The 18,816-nt window shown below is 39.5% G+C and overlaps 1 protein-coding gene across 5 annotated transcripts in view; it reads left to right on the top strand.

Moving 5' to 3' along the window:
- The first annotated feature begins 6,930 nt into the window (after positions 1 to 6,930).
- Positions 6,931 to 18,816, top strand: part of LOC145985364 (uncharacterized) — an 88,796-nt gene continuing 76,910 nt past the window's right edge. For all 5 annotated transcript variants that reach the window (XM_083119303.1, XM_083119306.1, XM_083119305.1 and 2 more), the window contains exon 1: positions 6,931 to 7,284. In XM_083119303.1, coding sequence (XP_082975429.1) covers positions 7,075 to 7,284 — 210 coding nt within the window. In that variant the 5' untranslated portion in view covers positions 6,931 to 7,074. The remainder of the gene's footprint in view (positions 7,285 to 18,816) is intronic.

Here is an 18,816-nt window from a genome sequence, read left to right as displayed (position 1 = left end):
ATTATTATTAATTAATTAATTAATTAATATTATTCCTATTATTAAGAATAATATGGGGCTCACTTCTGGTTTTGAATAGAATAACGTGGGAGTTCAAAGGGGTAAAGGTGACAATCATTGTGTGGCTATTGGTTACAACACGTGGTTGGGAACAAATATTTTTTCTCTGGTATCTATGCATAGTTGTCAGACAGATACAATACGGAAAAATCAGTGGATTCAGGTAGTAAAGCGAAAAGAATGGACACAAACACGAGAGAATAGGCTTTATGGTCGACACTACATCACTGGAGTAAATCAAATGAAAATATTTTAAGTGTTTCGAAAATTATAATTGTCTAACGAACATGTTTAAAAATTGGAACGGTTTATAATCAATCAGTACTCCAAAAATTATAATTTTAAGTTAATTTTAATATAGTCAAAGTAAACCTTATTAGTAAAATTTTTACTAAGTTCTAAAGTTCTTGAACGATACTTGCAAAAGTTAATAATAAAATACAATAACTGTACATTTTATTTCAGTATTGTAACTGTTATGCAGGATATGCACTCGGCTTGTGAATAGAAAAGCACGAATGAATAAACAATAATAATAAATTTTGAATGATATTTTTTTTTATTTCATTAGTTTAGTAATTAGTTATTGTATAATAACATTATTATTATTTCTACTATTCTGCTTTTATTACTGGCCTTTACCCCCTTCAAAAATTTCTGACGACGCTCTCTCTAAGCCATATGATACAATTAAAGAGGCTGTGTTTGAGTACACAATGTCGAAAATTATACATTTCACTGTTGTAAAATTAAAGTATTTCAATGTTTATAATTTATGTAAGCTTTATTTCAACCTGCAGAAGTCTTAACACGAAATTGCTAGTGGAAGATCAACATTATCTCAGAAAAGACTACTATTTTTCCGTAAATCTTCATCCAAAATATCTGGGAAATGCCAATCTTTTCTAGTTGTGTTTGTTTCTCTATATCACTCAAAAATTTCAAGTGATCCATTTCGTTTCCGATCTTTTATGAGAAAATGAGCTCGGTGACGATCTGTATTCCACTTGTTTACATTGGAAAATTGCCCAAACCAGAAGTTCTTTCCCCACCATCGATAATCAAATTGTCTGATCGATTGTTTTTTTGTTTACTCAAGAATAACTCCCATATTTTGTTGATGAAATCATCTAATTATCCTTGTCGTTAATATTATTGCTCTAATAGCTCCTGTTGTTGGTCATGGGCTTTGATCTGTTGCGTACCTGCCTAGGTGTTTAGCCACAGTGCTATGAATTGAATAGTGAAACACTGTTGATGTGACAATTTCAAGTTTTCCACTGATATTGCTCTCTATGGCATTGTTACATACATCCACAAGTTGTGTGCATAGGACTCATCGAATGGGGTCTGCCTTAATTATTGAAGTTCTACTGTGAGAGGGAGGTGATTTCTTGGAAAAGATTGAATGGGAGATGAGGTATGTTTTAATTTATGAATGTTGAAACAAAGGAACAATCCAAACAATTAATGCACTCTGCTCACACACAAAAAACTAATGGCATGACCAACAAACATGTGACTACCACTGCAGTGATATACTTAAGACTCTTGCATGCATAATAGATGGCAATGGAGAACAAGAGTAGAGGTATCTTGTTAGGTGTCTTCTCACTCTTCAGCCCGAACACAGGCACTGATTCAGAAGTTCAGCTCAGAAATGTTTGACTACTGCTCTACAACAGCCTGTACTTGAAACCATCTGACTTCCTGTTCACCCAGGTGTAAGACTGATGATCAGTTGAAAACCATTGTGCTGGAATGTTTGTCCATCCAGCAGAAAATGTTTCGATGAAGGATACAAAAACTAATTCTCCGTTGCAAGTGCCTCCAGGTTGAAAAACTAGCCCTTAAGAAATAGTGATTTACCAAATCTTATAACATTACTAAACAGCCCTTCAGTGATGAAAGGTGTTATTTCAAAGATGATTCAATGAAGATATAGCAAGGTCTAAAAACTGTGAATTCTGCATTAATAGCAGAACATGTAAAATTGATGCATATTCCCTTTCAGTACATTCCTTCGTATCTCCTTCACTTGAAATTTATTTCTGGAAATTATTTTTTTCTTAATGCACCACTTTCAACCACGTTAGAATTAAACCTAATTAAGAAATTAATAATATATTGTCACAGCTACACCCTGGTGTGTCCATGACTTTTTTTTTTTTTGTAATTTATGAGTAAAATATTTGCATGAGCTTTGGGATTATGTGCAGTGAGTACCTTGAGTACTAGAAATAAAATATGTTGAAGGGCAGGTATATTTTCTGGAAAGGTAGATGATATACCAATGTGCCACACATTCATAAGTTTAGGGCATCCACTCTCTGAATCCCTATCTTAATCCTTGATGTCACCAGGGTGCGAAATCACTGCAGATTGATGGGGGGAAGGAGTACACACATAGACACACACACAATATATAGGGGTTGAAGAAAATAATATGAACACCCGATTAGATGAGCCCCATTTTCGGAGTTGTGTGCTGACTGCACTGGCATGCACAGAATGCATCTTTTGTTTTCTCCATGTCCTATGATCCCTCTGCCAGAAGTATGACCAACAACTAAGCCTGTGAATGGCTTCATGTTGTGTTGCGCTACCATTATGTCTGACCTTACAGACTTCCAACGAGGGCAAATTGTTGGTGGCTGATTAGTTGGTGCATGCGTAACAACGGTCGCAAAGTTACTAGGTGTATCGCGAGCTACTGAATCTACCGTCATGACAGCATACAAAGTGCAGGGGAAAACGATATCTGCAAAACAGAATAGTGTCAGAAAGGCGAAACTGACAGAGAGAGACAGGAGGGCATTAAGGAGGATGGAGGATTGTTGGTGCTCAGAGGAAGACCACCATAACCAAAGTGACTGCTGAGCTGAATATGCATGTTGAGAATGCAGTGTCAATAAAAACAGTGCGCTGAGACCTGCATAAACAGAATATCCATGGCAGAGCCACTATTGCCAAACTTCTTGTAATGCAGGACGATGCCAAACGGAGATGTCGGTGGTGTCAGGAGCACAAAACCTGGACTACCGACCAATGGAAACATGCCATGTGGTCCAACGAATCAACCTTCACACTATTCCCCACCAGTGGACATGTTTACGTATGGCGAACACCAACCAAAGCATACAATCCAGACTGTCTGGTGCCAACAGTGAAGCATGGTGGCGGTAGGGTAATGGTGTGGGTGGTCATTTCATGGCATTCACTGCATCCTATTGTCATAGTTAAAAGAAGGCTAACTGCCAAGGTGTATGAAGGCATTTTAGGTGACCATGTCCATCCAACGGTACTGGCAATGTTCTCAGCAGGGGATACCATCTTCCAGGATGATAATGCCCCCATTCATACTGCTTGCACTATCCAAGATTGGTTTAATGAGAACGATGACACACACATCTTCCCTGGCCTGCACCAGGCACGTATCCAGGAATTCCTTTCGGGGGGGGGGGGAGGCTCAACACCATTTTTTTAAGGGGTATAGTAAGAACCTCACAATTGTATGTTTAAGACCAGTGGTGGCAATTGGGTTCCAAAACAGAGGGGAGGGGGGACGGTGCAAGGAAAGTTTACTTTCTCTTGGTAGACAAGGCTTAACATTAAGAGGCCAAAATGTTACGGCAAAAAAATGGGGAGCAACTATCCCTTAAATCGTCGCCACTGTAAGGCTGTCATTTTAACCAGAAAGTGAAATCGGAACATTTTTTACCACTCGACTCCTCTGTTTCCATGCATGAACATTGTGTGCCGGAACCATCTCAGTATGTGTGTTTGCCCATTTCTTCTCATCAGGCATAAAAACATAAAAGCCGAAACCCACCAAATTGTTCAGATTCAGGCCTTAGCACTCACAAGTGTTCAAAAATGCCTGTCACAGCTTCCGCAGTCTTGTCATATATCGGCACGAAACAAAGGAAGTCTTCTCGAATACAGCTGGATCACGAAACAATTAATGCATAATGAAAACCCTTCCATTCCCAACACATCTAATGTTTCGACTCCCAGTGTGATCAAATGCTTATTCCTTTATCTCCAGTGACGTGCCCAACGGAGGGTTGGTGAGGTCATAACCCCATTTGACCCAGTATTCCTTTTTTTTAAAAAAAAAAGAAGAAGAAGAAGAACGTCAGACAGGAAAAAAATGACAAAATCAGGACTGACCACCAAAAATAGTATGTGTAACTCCTCTCCTTTCTGAAAATCCTGGGCACGGCACTCTTTATCTCGGACACATTTTTTAAAATCAACTCACCAGAAGTTTTTATCATTCCGTATTGGAGATTGAAGTAAGATGTGTTCTTCCTGTAGGTTTGGATATGATCCTTTAGGGTGCTGTCGTCTGCCTGCCTTCACACCTAACCTTAACAAGGCCCTAATTTTCCATCCTTGTGACTTGGATTTTCAAGACTTAGGAAGTTTTCAGACCGAAGGGACACGCGTTACATGTCGATTGGAATGGGCCAATCAACAGCAACGTTTCACACCGTAGCGACACAAAAGGCCGCACAAACCTAATTTCGACTTGTGAAATCCTCTAGGCGACACAGTGTGAAATCTCCCTTATTAGGTCACTGTCATTGTCGCTTGTCACCTCGAAGTAGTAGCTCTTGTTGACCACAAAGAAAAAATTTCTCATCAACCGATGGGAATGCTCCTAAGTTTTCTTCTCTCTCCTATATTTTCTGTGCTTGTTCACTATACAGGCAACATCTTTGAGGACTCAAGATAAACAAGGAATGGAAGAGTGTGTTAGAGAAAGTTGAAAGGATGAAGAAAAGGAATGAATAAAAAAGAAGTATGAACAAGGAAGAAAGAAGAGAAAAGAAGAAGACCAGAGGAGGAGGTATTCATCCATAACAAAAAAGGCAGGAGGGGTGGGGGAGTGGTATGCAGGTGCTTCTAGACTCTTGCTAATCTTGACCTGTCAATCACCTGTCAGTGTAGTAGACCCATTAGTCAACAACTGTCAGGAGGTGATATGTTTAATTCCTTTGGAGAAATCTCCGCCAGCCAATCTCAAGGAATTGAAGTAGTTTCTTGTTGAGGAATGGCATAGCATCCCACTGACTACCATCCAGGATTTGTATGCATCCATTCCCAGGAGGATTGAGGCTGTTCTCAAAGCCAAAGGTAGTCCCACACCATATTAGGTGGGTGTTCATATTATTTTGTCCAACCTCATAATATATATATATATATATATATATATATATATATATATATATTAATAATATATTATAAAATATAAAAGGTAAAGTGTTCCCCTGTGCTTAGCGGGGATGTGGGGGTAACGCCCCACACTTTCTTGATCCGGTCGTGAGGGCGGTGTGATCAGCATCACGCCCCTGACTGCCTTTACCCCCCCCCCCCAGGGTTTCCCCCAGGTACCCATGTTGTTCGACGCTGGGTGGGCGCCAGGACCGCTTCCAACGTTAGAAACCGGCCGGGGATCGAACCCGGGACCTTTAGAATATACACTATACTATATCGATTGCCCTTCATTCAAAATTCTATTGCAAATTGAATATTTTACTACACTGCTGCTAATGCTATGAAATGATTTGCGTGAGTAGGAGAATGGCCAAAATGAAGAGACGTTAAGAAGATAATTGTTGCCAATATAAAAATCACATCTAAAAGCTAGTAAGTTTTTTTATTTATATATTTTGCGCTAGCTGACGAAAGGCGATGAGAAATGGAGAAGAAAACAAAAAATCGGACTAATTTCAGTGTTCTGGGGATTGCTGCCTGGGTTGAGTGTCCTTGGAGACGAGGCTCTGTTGTTCGATGTTTGTGTGTGTTTTCGATATTATTCCCGTGAAGTATATTCGACTTCAAAACTAATTGTTTATCTTTTGTTGTTAGAACAAAAACTCTCCCCCTTTCGGAAAAGGTTGCGGGGGGATTTTAGATCAAGACCGTAGGGAAGGAATTCCCCCTGTTCCCCCGGGATTTCGCACCCTGTATGTCACTCTATAATAGGTGAATCTGTGCTCTATGTGCAAATTATCCTAACTGGATGGAGGATGATTTTATTCAGAATTTCCTTTGTGGGGGGGCGGGGGTGCTGTAAAGGTCAAACCAACCATAAATTGGATTTTTGGTGAAAAAATTTAGGGGACTTTTCAGAAAGAATTGAGGATGTTGAATAAATCTCTGCATGGACAGATCTCGTCCCTTCGCTTTCCTCCCACTTTGAGCGCGAGAAGTAGGGCATGTCTGCCTCAGCTAGTAAAATTTTTCGCAAGCACCCCCCCCCCCCCAGTTCTCATTGTTACCATAGGAGCATCCCCCACCTCATCCCAAGACTGGACCAAACATCCATCCACCTAACATTTCTTCTTCAGACTATTCTATGTTCAGACGCTGGCTTTACAATAAATGCGTTTATTTTATTAATTTTTGCCACTCGCAATAAGATCACTTCTGCTCACACCAATATGGAATTCAAGCCTTCATGGAGGTTAAAAATACATTCACTCTCTGTGTTGCACATTTGTGTGCAAAGGAAGGCCTAATCTGACAGTTAACTGTAGGACAATTATGCTGTATAAACGATAAGTCACTCTCTGTCTGTTCTCCTACACCCTACTTGGGCTGGAAAATTACCAGAAGTACGAAGCACTGTATTGTGTATAATGTAATGTATGCATTTTTCCCTTTTCTTTTATAGTTATGCGCAATATATTGTTTAGAAAATTATAAATATGTACAAATCTTAACAATCAGGAAGGTTTCGCTTTAGGAGAGACCTACAAATTACGAAGGAAAACTAAATACGATTATCCCTTCAGGTTCTCACGTCATCTGCTTATGATGCTGAGATGCTGAAAGAGCATTGGCCAGTTACCGGCATAAGCCTAGCCAAAGCGTGGTAATTTTGTTGTTGGAAAATTTTCAGTCCAAGTGAAAGAACTGTTGTTGTAGTTGCTTAAGTACTGTTTGTTTTATAACATTAAGAACGCCAAGTGGAAGTGAAAAACTACAATTTGCTTAGTGAAGATGAATAGCGAACTTGTCAATATATTCGGACAATGGAACGATCAAAATGAAGGTGTTCTGCAGGAGAAATTCCCTCTTCATAAAGCCAGCCGTGATGGGGACGTTCAATATCTCTGTTTATTATTATTACGAGATGGTGAAGAGGCTGTACTTAAAGAAGACGTGTTTTATGGATGGACACCGGCACATTGGGCTTGTTACTTCGGGAAGGTGAGTGAATTTTTTTTTTTAAATGCTAAATATACACATACATACGTGATACCCCTGAATGTTCCGTGAAATGCAGTTTTGATATTGCGGGCAACCCAAAAATTATAAACGTTATCGACTTTTTTTTTCACACGTAAACGCAAAAGAAAGCCTTTACATTTAGTATAGGGTGCAAAAGAAATATCATTAGACAATTGTCACGTACAGCGAACCATTGTGCTCGAATATTCGTTAACAATATTATGTGACATTTCTAACGATAGAGGTCCTGGTTTCGAATCCAGCTATCGCAACATACAATCCAGGGCCCTCCCCGATGGCGTTGTGGGAACGCCGTCGCCTTGTAATCAAGGGGTTCGATACCGGGTGGGGGAACATGACACAGTTGTTCGGATCCCACTTTAAACTGTAGATCCAGTCCCGATTAGCCTATGTGTATAAAGTGGACTTGAAACAACAGAGAAAATGCTAACTTTCAGAGTGGGAGGAAATCACTACTTCACAGAAAAAGTGATATTACCCCTTGTACTCAAATTATCTTAATTTCCTATATAATAGTTGAATCTGTCATACTTTGCTTTTGCATTCGATAGGGTATTGTAATCAGAGCTATTTTTTTAACTTCTTTTTATCAACCCTCCAAATATAATAATAGTAGTGTAGTTTATGATGAAAACAGGTGAAGTGGAAGTCGTATGTGATACATCCATGCAGCATGATATAAGGAATACAAATACCAAAGATAATTCGCAAATTGTAAATACTTATGTTTTCGATTTAGCGTTCAGATTTTCCCGCCAATTTGTTCAACGTAGTTTCTACTAGGAGACTCTGGGTAAGACTCTAGTTTACGTCCTTTTCCTAAGGAATACGTGTCATATATCTTTGGAAAGGCTATTTTATAAGGAATTCAACAAAGTAAATCCCAAGGCGAGGAAAAATTTCCTGGAGGAAAAAATCAAGAAAAACCGATGTTGTCCGGGTATGTGTGATCGAACGTACTGAGGACATTTTTCGATGATGAAGCACATATTTAGCGGCGAAATGAGTGCTAATGAAACCTAACCTAACCTCGTAGGCATACCTCTTTCCCGTGAATGGTTAGTGACAGAAAGTGTAAAAAGAAAAACTTGCTTACCGTACCGGAGCGCCGGCTGTCTGCTAGCACGGTTTTGTAAACTGGCAAGAAGGAGTGCGCAAGAAAGACTTAAACGGGCAAGAAGGACGTAAACTAGAGTCCAGCCACGCTCTGGAAGATGACCGTCAGATATAATTCTTAATCACGAGTTAATACTTCACACCAGTGATGAATTAAAGGGGTAGCCCGGGTGGGGGAGAAATCCCACGAAAATTTCTGTAACCTGTCAGCATTCGACAGTAGTCTAGTTCGTTGCACTTTTTGACTCTCTTTGCACTGAAGCCAGGCCCATAGCTAGAGGGGGAGGCAGGGGGGCAACTGCCACCCTGAGAGCCTGCTTTACCCCCCTGTGAAAAATACAGATCACATTCCTACCTGGAATTCTCACTAATCTTTACATGTGTTAGTCTAGCAACATAACAAAGACACCTATTGATTTTGTGATTTATTAGGGTGTATGGGTACAGTGCCTTTAATAACGTAGTGTGGAGTAGACCCAAGAAACTAGTTCCCGAGACAGGTGACAACATAGATGGCAGTACGAGTGCTTATTTTATTATGAAAGTAATGCGGCTTAGTTTGTTTTTGGAATATATTGTGTAGATTTGTTTGTCTTAAAATGCGGTACGTGAATTGATGGAAAAAGTTATATTCGTGTAGTGATTTACAGTCACGAAACTGCATTAATTTGGAAAGAAATGTAAAATAAAATGGTAACACTTTACTATACCGGAGACGGAATTCTTCAAATTTACAGGAGAAAGTACTTACGCAAATCATTTTCTGTAGTGTTGTTGATGTTCGGGAATGTAGTTTTGATCCATTTTAATGTGAATGCATGTGGTTTTCTACGAAAATCTATTTCCGACGTGCTATTGCTGCTGCCGCCATTTGCTTTCGGCACGAGAGCACAATACGCTCTCGTATTGTCCGTATATGCTAAATTGAACGAAAGGAGAACTAATGGAACCTAACCTAACCTAGTAGGCATACCTCGTCCCCGTGATTGTTCGAGGAGTCACCGTGAATTTTTGGGCTAACGTCAATGGTTTTTGGGCTAAAAATTGCGAAATAAATCATTGATAGGTGTCTCCGGTATAGTAAAGTAGTACCAATAAAATAAATAAATAGAATGCATAACACAAGAAGAAACATCGCAAAGTGATTCAGGACGTCAGGTGTTGGATTGTGTACTAGAGTTTTATTTTTCTATGTTATTAGAATATAAATAGTATCCTGAGAGATATTTCATACCGAGGCGACAAACCACAAGTGTCACTTGGAAGCGATCAGTCCGTAATCAATGCAGCCATTCGAACCGTAGGGACGCAAGCTCTGACTGCACAGTTTCCTCAAGGAGATTTTACACCAAAGTGATACGAGGATTTCACACCAAAGCGACATGGGTCCTTTGGTCCAAGGCAACTTTCAAAACGAAGCGACACATGTTGCTTGGAAACGAGCCAATCAAGAGCAACATTTCATATGGTAGCAGCATGACTGTCGCTTTGGTACGCAATCTCCCTAAAGCAAGACACTCATTGCATCGCGCATGCGCGACCAACAAACCACTGCAACATGTTGCAAGCTATTGAGGAAATGGCCCAGTTTGAGCGACGCACAAACGACAAAGTGATACGTGTGGCTTATCGTGTCGCCTAGATCTGTTGTTGTAATGTGCGGTTTATCATGTCGCCTATCTGTTGTTCGCACAATTAGCAGCGAATGCTTGCTAATAGACTGAAGGCACCATGTCGCTTGTCACTTAGTTGGGAACTCCCCCTGTAGTGCGTCGCTTCGGTCTGAGCACCCTTCCTTTAAGGAGCTTTCCAACCGAAGTAACAAGTAGCACACGAATACGCCATATGAACGTGTTGTTTGCTGTTTGGACCCTCATGTGCAATGAATGCTATTTTACAGTCTGGAAGTGTATGTCACTAGTGTGACAGTGTGAACATCCCATGTCGCTTGCCCCATTGGTTTGAAAGTTTCCTTACACTCATGTCGATTGCACTAAGAAAGTTTTGTGGGGTTCCCCTTGTCGTTTCATGCAGTCATCATTATCATCATCACCGCGATTAGTTTAAAGTGGAAGAAAAGAGACCGTAAATATCAAGAATACAAATGCTTCAGTGTGTATATCTTTAAAAAAATTAATAATAATAATAAACCTAATTCATACACAAAAATTTAGTTGCCAAGAGCATTTCACGTGTATTTTTTCTCCCGTATTATTAACAAAAGTGTGACGATAACAGGATGTGGTCGACTGTATAGAATGTTCGTTGATATCTTCGCGACCACTGTAACAAATATCATTGTAATTATCACATTCATAGAAATGCTTCATGTAAAAGAATCAGACATTGCAGTGAAAACTCCATTTACTTCGAATGCCATGCGCGTACACCAGCGCCTCTAGCGGTATCATATTCGAGTGGACGTCTTCATATCAGAAAACATGGTTTTCATCTTAGTGTATGGAGAATCATAGCGGTAATTGACAGGGTTATTTTGCAATTTCTAGACGTGACAGACAATTTTTTTAACTGCAGATTTGTGATTACGATGCCAATCAACAGATTTTAAATTGCATGTGCATAATCTACAACCTGGCCTGTCCTTACACGGATGTGTGTATTCTTTAGTTGTTGATGTGAATAAAGCTTACATCGGTGTGCATTTATTTTCATGCAAGACCAGGGTTGCCCATCCTCCCCAAGATTTTGGATGCATCTGCCCCAAATTATTTTGACAAATATGTAGTAACTGATTTTAACTTGAATGCAATAGCCTGTCAAGTGGTCAACAGTTGTATCTTAAAATGTAGATGTAAATTTTCGACTTGCCGAAAGCATGATTGGTTAGATAATTTGAGATGTCAGAATATAAATTATGTGTAAACAGTGATTTTGGATGGAGAATAAATGTTCAAATGCCCACAATTTAATGATAATAAGGAAAAATCTAACTGGGCACACTGATTGATTTTGAGGGGGTTGGAATTGTAAAGTCGATATTACATAGCTGCGTTCTGGAAGAAGACAGGATACGGAATAAAATATTATGTAAATATAAATTTTTATCTTTATTTTAAAAGCTGTTGAAGTACAAAAATTGTAATCGGGGAACGTTTCAAGAGGGGGTTGCTTCTATCATTTTGTCTTTTCCCCGAGTTCTTTACAGCTTTCATTTGAAAAATGTGATTTTCTCAAAATTTCAGTAAGATCAGCAGCACCATCAGCTCCCTCCACCCTGCTTGCACCAGTGGGGCACACCAAATTGTCTTAATTGCAGTTGTCTTAACCAAAACTGGTTTGTACTGTGTTGTACATATGAATCAATATTGTATTTGTTGGTTCGTATCACTGATTCATTTATTGTTTCATACACAGAGCTGTAGACAGTTAAAATAGAATTTGGTGCCTCCTGCAACAAATTCTCCTCCTATGCTTAAAGCATTTCATAGTCCAAATTTTCTGGATTGTATCTAAAGTGCAAAATCCACTTCCTGCGACAAGAGAGAAATGTACATTTTACATGATTTATTTTTCTGTTGTATTGGGTTATTTACAGTGCGTTATTGTGTGTAGAGGAACCACCAGCAAAAAAACCTGCGCAGACTTGGTACTCCTGTGAACCATACTCCCGTGAGACAGGGAGGGGCAGGGTGAACCATGCTTCCTTATGGCCCGAGCTGAATGGATTGAGGGGAAGGGGTGCAAGGGATTTTAGTCGAAGGTTCTTTTGTTTGTGGTCGCTCTATAGTATATTTAGTACAATTATTACAGCAGAGGGAATAGACAATACAGTAATAGGCATTTCTAATATAACAACTTCCTTAAAATGCTGCACCTGCAGGAAGAAATCACTTGGACAAGGCTTGCTGGAAAAATAAATTTGAAGCAATATTCGTGCAATTTTGCCATTGAAGTGCTCTATTTGTGGGACGACCTTTTGAAGAAACACTTTTTGGACTGTTTGTAAAGTGATCTATTAACCTAATGAGCTGCGGCATGATCTGAAAATTTGCTAAAATATTCAAACAACCCTCGTGTAACACTAAGGATTATATTTTATTAATCAATACCAACAATATTGATTGTGTCTGGTAATGCAGCATCTGCCATTCGTGGCGGAGTGGTTAGCACAGCGTGCTATGATGCCAAGGGTCACGGGTTCAAATTTCGACCTGGGCATGGGTGTTCTTTGTGAGTGTCCGTTCATCAATTTCATATCATCACTCTCTTATCGTCGCGATCAGGCCAAAGTGTAAGAAAAATAATGCTAAATAACAAAACACACATCAAATTGTAATGCAGCTATAGTATAATCCTTCACAATAATCTTATCAAGATGTCAAACACCGATAATTGAGAGCGAAGGGAGCAGGTAAATTTTTATATCTGTTTCTTTGCAAACTTACAAGAATATTAATTTAATTTGGCGTCAATACTTTCACATGATGCCAAACTTTTTCTACTTTTGCTCTAGGGCGTCAACAACAAAAAGGGTGTAAAAGAGGTACAATATCAAGTAATTTGTAAGACAATCAAAAACTCCAATAACTTTTTTGTACATATTATCACAAAATGTGAACCGTGAAAAATTATACAGGTTTTCAAGAGAGGTCACTTCCTCTATGCTCAATCTATGCCCCCTTCCTTCAATGTGCCCTAGCACACCGTGAGCAGCATTGCCAGTGGAGCGAGGAAAGAAAATTTTTAGTGTATTTATTACGAAACTGCCAGTAAAACAATTTAGTAAGGAGTCGATATTTTCACAAGACCTTTACTCCTTCCAAATTTTTCTCTTTTTGCTAGTTTAGCATCTACTTTGCTTCGGCACTCTTGTGATGCTCCCTTGCTTCCCCCTTAGTTAATGGTTTGTCTAACTATAACTCATTAGCCTAAAGTTGCAGAAATGCGACGTAAAATAACAAAAATAGTTACCCGTTGAATTCTTATTTAGAAGACGGTGCTATATTTTACTTCACTACTTTTTCATGTATACGATGTTAAGTTTTACGAGTGAAAGAATAAAGGTGGACAGTTATGACACCCAGCGCCATTTTGTTTAGCGAATAATCCAGAGTAAAATCCACTTGATAATGAATGCAGTTAGATGACAGCCTAAATAATGATCATATGAATTTAATACCAAAGCTCTGAATGCCCCCCTCTGAACTTGAAATTTCGATCCCTCTTAGTTTGAAAATTCTGTGCCAATCTAAGACCTAACATTCATTTCCACATCTGGATATCCCCCCCCCCCCCAAGGTAATGCTCAATCCCCTTTCCCAACAGAATTTCCATGATAATCTAAGATTTAACGTTCATAGGCAAGAGCTTAATAGTGTCCCTCCCAAAAATAAAGCTTAATCTCCCCAGAAGAATTCACCTGACAATTTAAAACTTAATAAGAACTTGTCACTGTCCCCTCTAAATAATACTTATTTCCCGTCCCTTAGCAGTATACGAAGTGATTGTTACATGTTAACGAAGTTCAACTTCTGTCCAATGCTGATTTTTTTTTCAGTCAAATTTCACAAAAATAATAAATGAAAAAAAAAAAAATTGGGTGGACGTAACCTGGTGAAAATAGTCTCTGCCATTATTTTATTGATTCTAATATTATCATTCTTAAAATGATAGCATTTTAAAACTATTAGTGTTGTTTTATTAGTATTATAATTTGATGTCTATGACATTTCCACCCGTGAATTTTGATGAGGAAAGTGGCTGAATTCAACACTGCTTCACACAGTATTACCTGCTTTGAACCTTTGCCTTCTTTTTAAGTAAGTACTTCATGCTAAGAACATACACATCCAGTTATGAGGTAGACACAGCAATGAAAACGTAACAGCTTCCTATAGAAATTGTGTGTAGTAATTGATATGGGTTACACCAATATTTTTGTAGATGAACAGGTTCTGGTAGAAATAAATTCTTTATTTTGCACAATGTAGACACGACATGCACTGTAAGGGTATGGTAAAGCTCACTGACTTCTCTCTCCCTTGTAGGAGGTTAGGATTACATCATGATTATTATCAGCTTTGGAAAATTTTTAAAAAGCTCATTTGATTATAGAAATATCAGTAACCTAAGCAATAGGTATGGAATTTAAAGTTTCCCTGCCAGAATACTGGTGCTAATTTCCCTATCCTCAGGTAGGTTGTTGATTTCTCTCCCCTACGATGATGTTATGCTTAGGCATATACATATATAAATTAGATCATGTGTGTGTCCCATAGTATCGAAGTTTGCAAAGATCACAAACTGTGTGCTGCTACCATGCGATGCTCTTTTATTTTTCATCACAGTCTACCAGAGGCAGGTAGGCGTGCATGTAGCCGGTGTTACCGCAAATAACAGCAAAATGTAAAGAATTAAAAAGTTGTTTCAATAAAATGACAACGTTGCCGTCAAGTTGCTTACATTTTTTCTGCAGCCGACAGAAGCAAAGAGGGAGACCGTTCCGCTACCCTGAAGAGGCAACGTAAGGGCGCCAATGCAAGGAAAGAGTGGGGAAGGACTTTGGGGCATAGTGTGCTATGGGGTTATTCATATGCCTGTTAAGGGGCCCCTCTTGCCGTTCAAACCTACAGGATCAGCCAGTGTTGTCACATCGGGTTGGCAGAAAAGAGCTAAATCCCGCCTAAAATAGGAATACCATTTCTGTGAAGCAACTAGAGGTAAACTGCAGAGCCAAGGCTGGATTGAACTACAACTGAGACCAGGACGAAAATATAGTTCCTTGGTGTGATTCGTGATTTGGACATACCTTGCTCCAAAATACTAAATTGGCAACAGTAGTACGTACTGCTGGGCTTCCCTTCCACAAATGAGCGGAGTTCTGTCGTCTGCTCAGTGCTCTCCTCACAAACGTCAAACTGACCCGAGAAAAGTGTGGTTCTTCTTCTTTCCCTTCGCACCTCATTGCAAAGAAACAGAGACAGATGAAGAGTTGACAAGGGTCTACCACTATTCATTGGGTTTTCGTGGTAACTGTCTCAAGAGTGGTAGTTCTTTCTAGGAGTGTTTGTGCCTAAATCACTGTGCTGATTGCAAAACAAGAACGAAATGAACAAATATCTAGCTCGAAGACATGTTTTCTTTACCGGGGAGGGGGTGATAACGTCGAGCAGGCATAATTGTCGTACTGATAGCCGGTAACACTTTTGAAAAAGTCACGCCACCCCACTGCAGTCTACCCTTCCTGTTTCACTCACTTTGAACTTCTTTTGTTGTTTCCCAAGGACACATACAACTCACATTGCTAGTGTCATCACCAAGATTGGCCAGATATTCCTCTGCTACCGCAACAAATTCAAGAAAGAAATATGACACATGAGGAAAATTATTGAAGATTAGGCACACACAGGAGATGTACTACGTATAAATTTTCAGCGAAAAATGCAGGCCTGACCAATACTCGAGCCCGGGTCTCTGGCATACCATGCCATTGCTCTAACCACTGAGCTACCGAGCTGGCCTGGCCTCACCTGATTCTTTGCTTTCGCTTTTTACCTGCGTGGTATGCCAGAGACCCGGGGTCGAGTCCTGGTCGAGCTTGCATTTTTCACTGAAAATTTGTACGTAGGAAAATTATGCTTGGTAAATAAGCAAATTTTGTCCTCCTCCGTAGCCGAGCGGGTTAAGGCGTTCACTCGTCTTGAGATCGTTCGCTGCGGGACGGCGTAGGTTCGAATCCGGCTCTGGTCGGAATTTATTCGGCCTACGTATACGTCCGGTCACGGGGACCTACTATAACGGCTGGGGATACGTCGGGCTGACCCCCCGACTATTCTAATACTGGTTGAAGATCTCCACGCTTAGAGGTGACGAAGGAAAGCGTGGGAGGGAGACTGGCAGTCGGTAGGTATGCCTAGGCCCTTCATGGGCTGTTGCGCGACGGATTTAAATAAGCAAATTTCAGTCTTTACTCGTATATTTTTCATGTGGAAATTGTTGATGTTGGAGGCATTCACAACTCGAGAGGAGCTTCTGTATTTACAAAATGGGGAGATACTACACATAGGTGTACACAGCTGTAAACATTTGGTGGAAGCTACCTTACTTATTTATACTTAATTAGTACAACCTTGTTACAAACAGTATTGGTTTTTCGTTTCTTTTTTTGTGTATGATTCTGTATACTTGGGTTTCTTCCATGGTTCTGTGTAGTTTAAAAGAGCCAATAGGAATTGAACTTTCAGCCCTCCCCCATTCTTTTTCCTTTCCTTCCTTCTTTCTTTGTTTTTCTTTCTTTCTTTCCTTCTTCTTTCTTTTGTTAGCGACGAGGGAGGAAGTATAAATATGGCCTCTGACAGAGGACAGGACAGAGAGTGTTTATGAACCGGAGCAGAAGGGAGAGTGATCTTCGGTCTCCAGTGGACTCCATGAGAAAGAGCATCCCGAGGCGGTTCCGCCGATGCTAACTTCCACTTGGCAGTTCTGCCGTGGGGCTCAAGCTATAGGAATGTAAATAATGTAAATTAGAGAATTATTGGAAGAATCCGAGCCTTGTTTTGTTGAATTGTAAATAAATATATAAAGCCCATTTCTGCGAGTTTTCATCAATCACCCTGCAACATTCATTCAGTAAGTTCTTGCCTGTGATTGATTCTTTGGTTCCGAGCGCTCTGGTGAGGAACGGGATGGGAACCCAGGACTAACGAGCCTATTTAGTCGTTTCTTTGGGTTTTTCCTGCCAGAAGCGGCCCGGTAAGGGTGGAGTGTTGCGGAACAACCTTTATCCAAGCATATTTCCTAAACAGAAAAAATACATGTCAGATAAGGCTAGCCTTTAGTGGACATCCAGTACATATATGCACTGGTATTGCATGACTTTAATTTAATTGATTTGAATGTAAACATGTTGGAGAAAGTTGATGCTTATTTCATTTTGAATGGGATGGCGAGGGTTTTTACAGCAAGTAAAATATTGACATTCCATCTGGACCTGTCCAATTAGAACAAGAATGTGCAATTTACTCAAGAGCAGGGGCGTGCCCAGGATTTTCGGAAGGGGAGGGCTACATATACTGTTTTAGTAATCAGTCATCATTTTGCCATTTTTTCCTGCCTTTGATGTGCTTTTTTTTTTGAGTGCCCAACCCCCTCTTGACGGTGCCACTGTTCAAGAGGTTCTTTTTTTGCATATCTAATGTTGCCCCCTCCCCCTATAGATATCAATGGGTATCAAATTTCCGAATGTACCTAAAATTGTACTGAGTAGTTGAAAATAATATAACAGTACATAATAAAAAATAATTAAAATTTATTATGCACTAGCAAAAAAAAAAATATCAACTGTTCCCAAGTAAGCTACTAGTTCTAGCAGTGCGGCTATGTAAATTTGTGCACCGCAAAAGATCACCCCTGAGAAAATATTACTTTGTAAAAAAAAATACCTGCAAATGTAGAAAGAAAATATTTTCCAAAGTATTTTTTAAAAACTTCAACAGACTGTTTCAAAATGATTGAACAATTTAAACTCTTATTTTATTCATAAATTGTCAAAATAAGATACAATTTCACACATATGTAATGTAACTGTCCAAGTTTAAGTGCCAATGGGTATTGCGAAGTTAACTCACAAATGCTCAATGTGAGCACTTTTGTTACTCTGCATATGTCAATACATTAATCTAATCCAGGCATGTTTCAGCATGTTCAAAATATTTGTAGGGTATTTATTTCGAAACTGGCAATAATAATAGTCAATATTGTCACAAGGCGACGTGACCTTTACTCCTTCCAAATTTTGTCTTTTTTTCTCCTTCAGCACCCACTTTGCTTCTGGGCTTGTTTCGCTCCTTTGCATTCCCCTGTAGCTGATGATGTTTCTAACCATCACTGATCCTCATTATCTTAAAGTGACTGAAAAGCGACTTAAAATAACCAAAATTGTTACCCGTGTGCTTCTTGTTTAGTAGTCTGTGCTATATTTTACTTCACTACTTTTTCATGTATCCGATGTTTGTTTTTTAGGAGTGAAGGAACGAAGGCAGATGGTTATGACATCCAACGCCACTCAGCTTAGCGAATAATTGAGAGTATAATCCAATTGATACCACACGACTTTCAAATGTTATAGAAAAGTGACAGTATAAATGTGATCATCATACAAATTTTATACCAAAGCGCTAAATATTGCCCCTCCCCCTTTAAAGTTCGATCCCCCCTTACAATAGAAATTCTGAGCCAATCTAAGACTTGATATCCAATATCTAGATATTCCGCGTCAAGAGTTTTCCCCTCCAATTTATTGCTCAATCCCCCTCAGTAGAATTCCCGTGATAATCTGAGACTTAATCTTGACGTGAGTCAAGAGTTTTATGGTGCTTCCCCCCACAAAAAATAGTGCTTATCTCCCCACAAGAA

Source organism: Lepisma saccharinum, chromosome 3, assembly GCF_977018435.1.
Source record: "Lepisma saccharinum chromosome 3, izLepSacc3.1, whole genome shotgun sequence".
NCBI lineage: Eukaryota > Metazoa > Arthropoda > Insecta > Zygentoma > Lepismatidae > Lepisma > Lepisma saccharinum.
The sequence above is the reverse complement of the archived record's forward strand: the minus strand, read 5'-3'. Positions and strand labels throughout refer to the sequence as shown.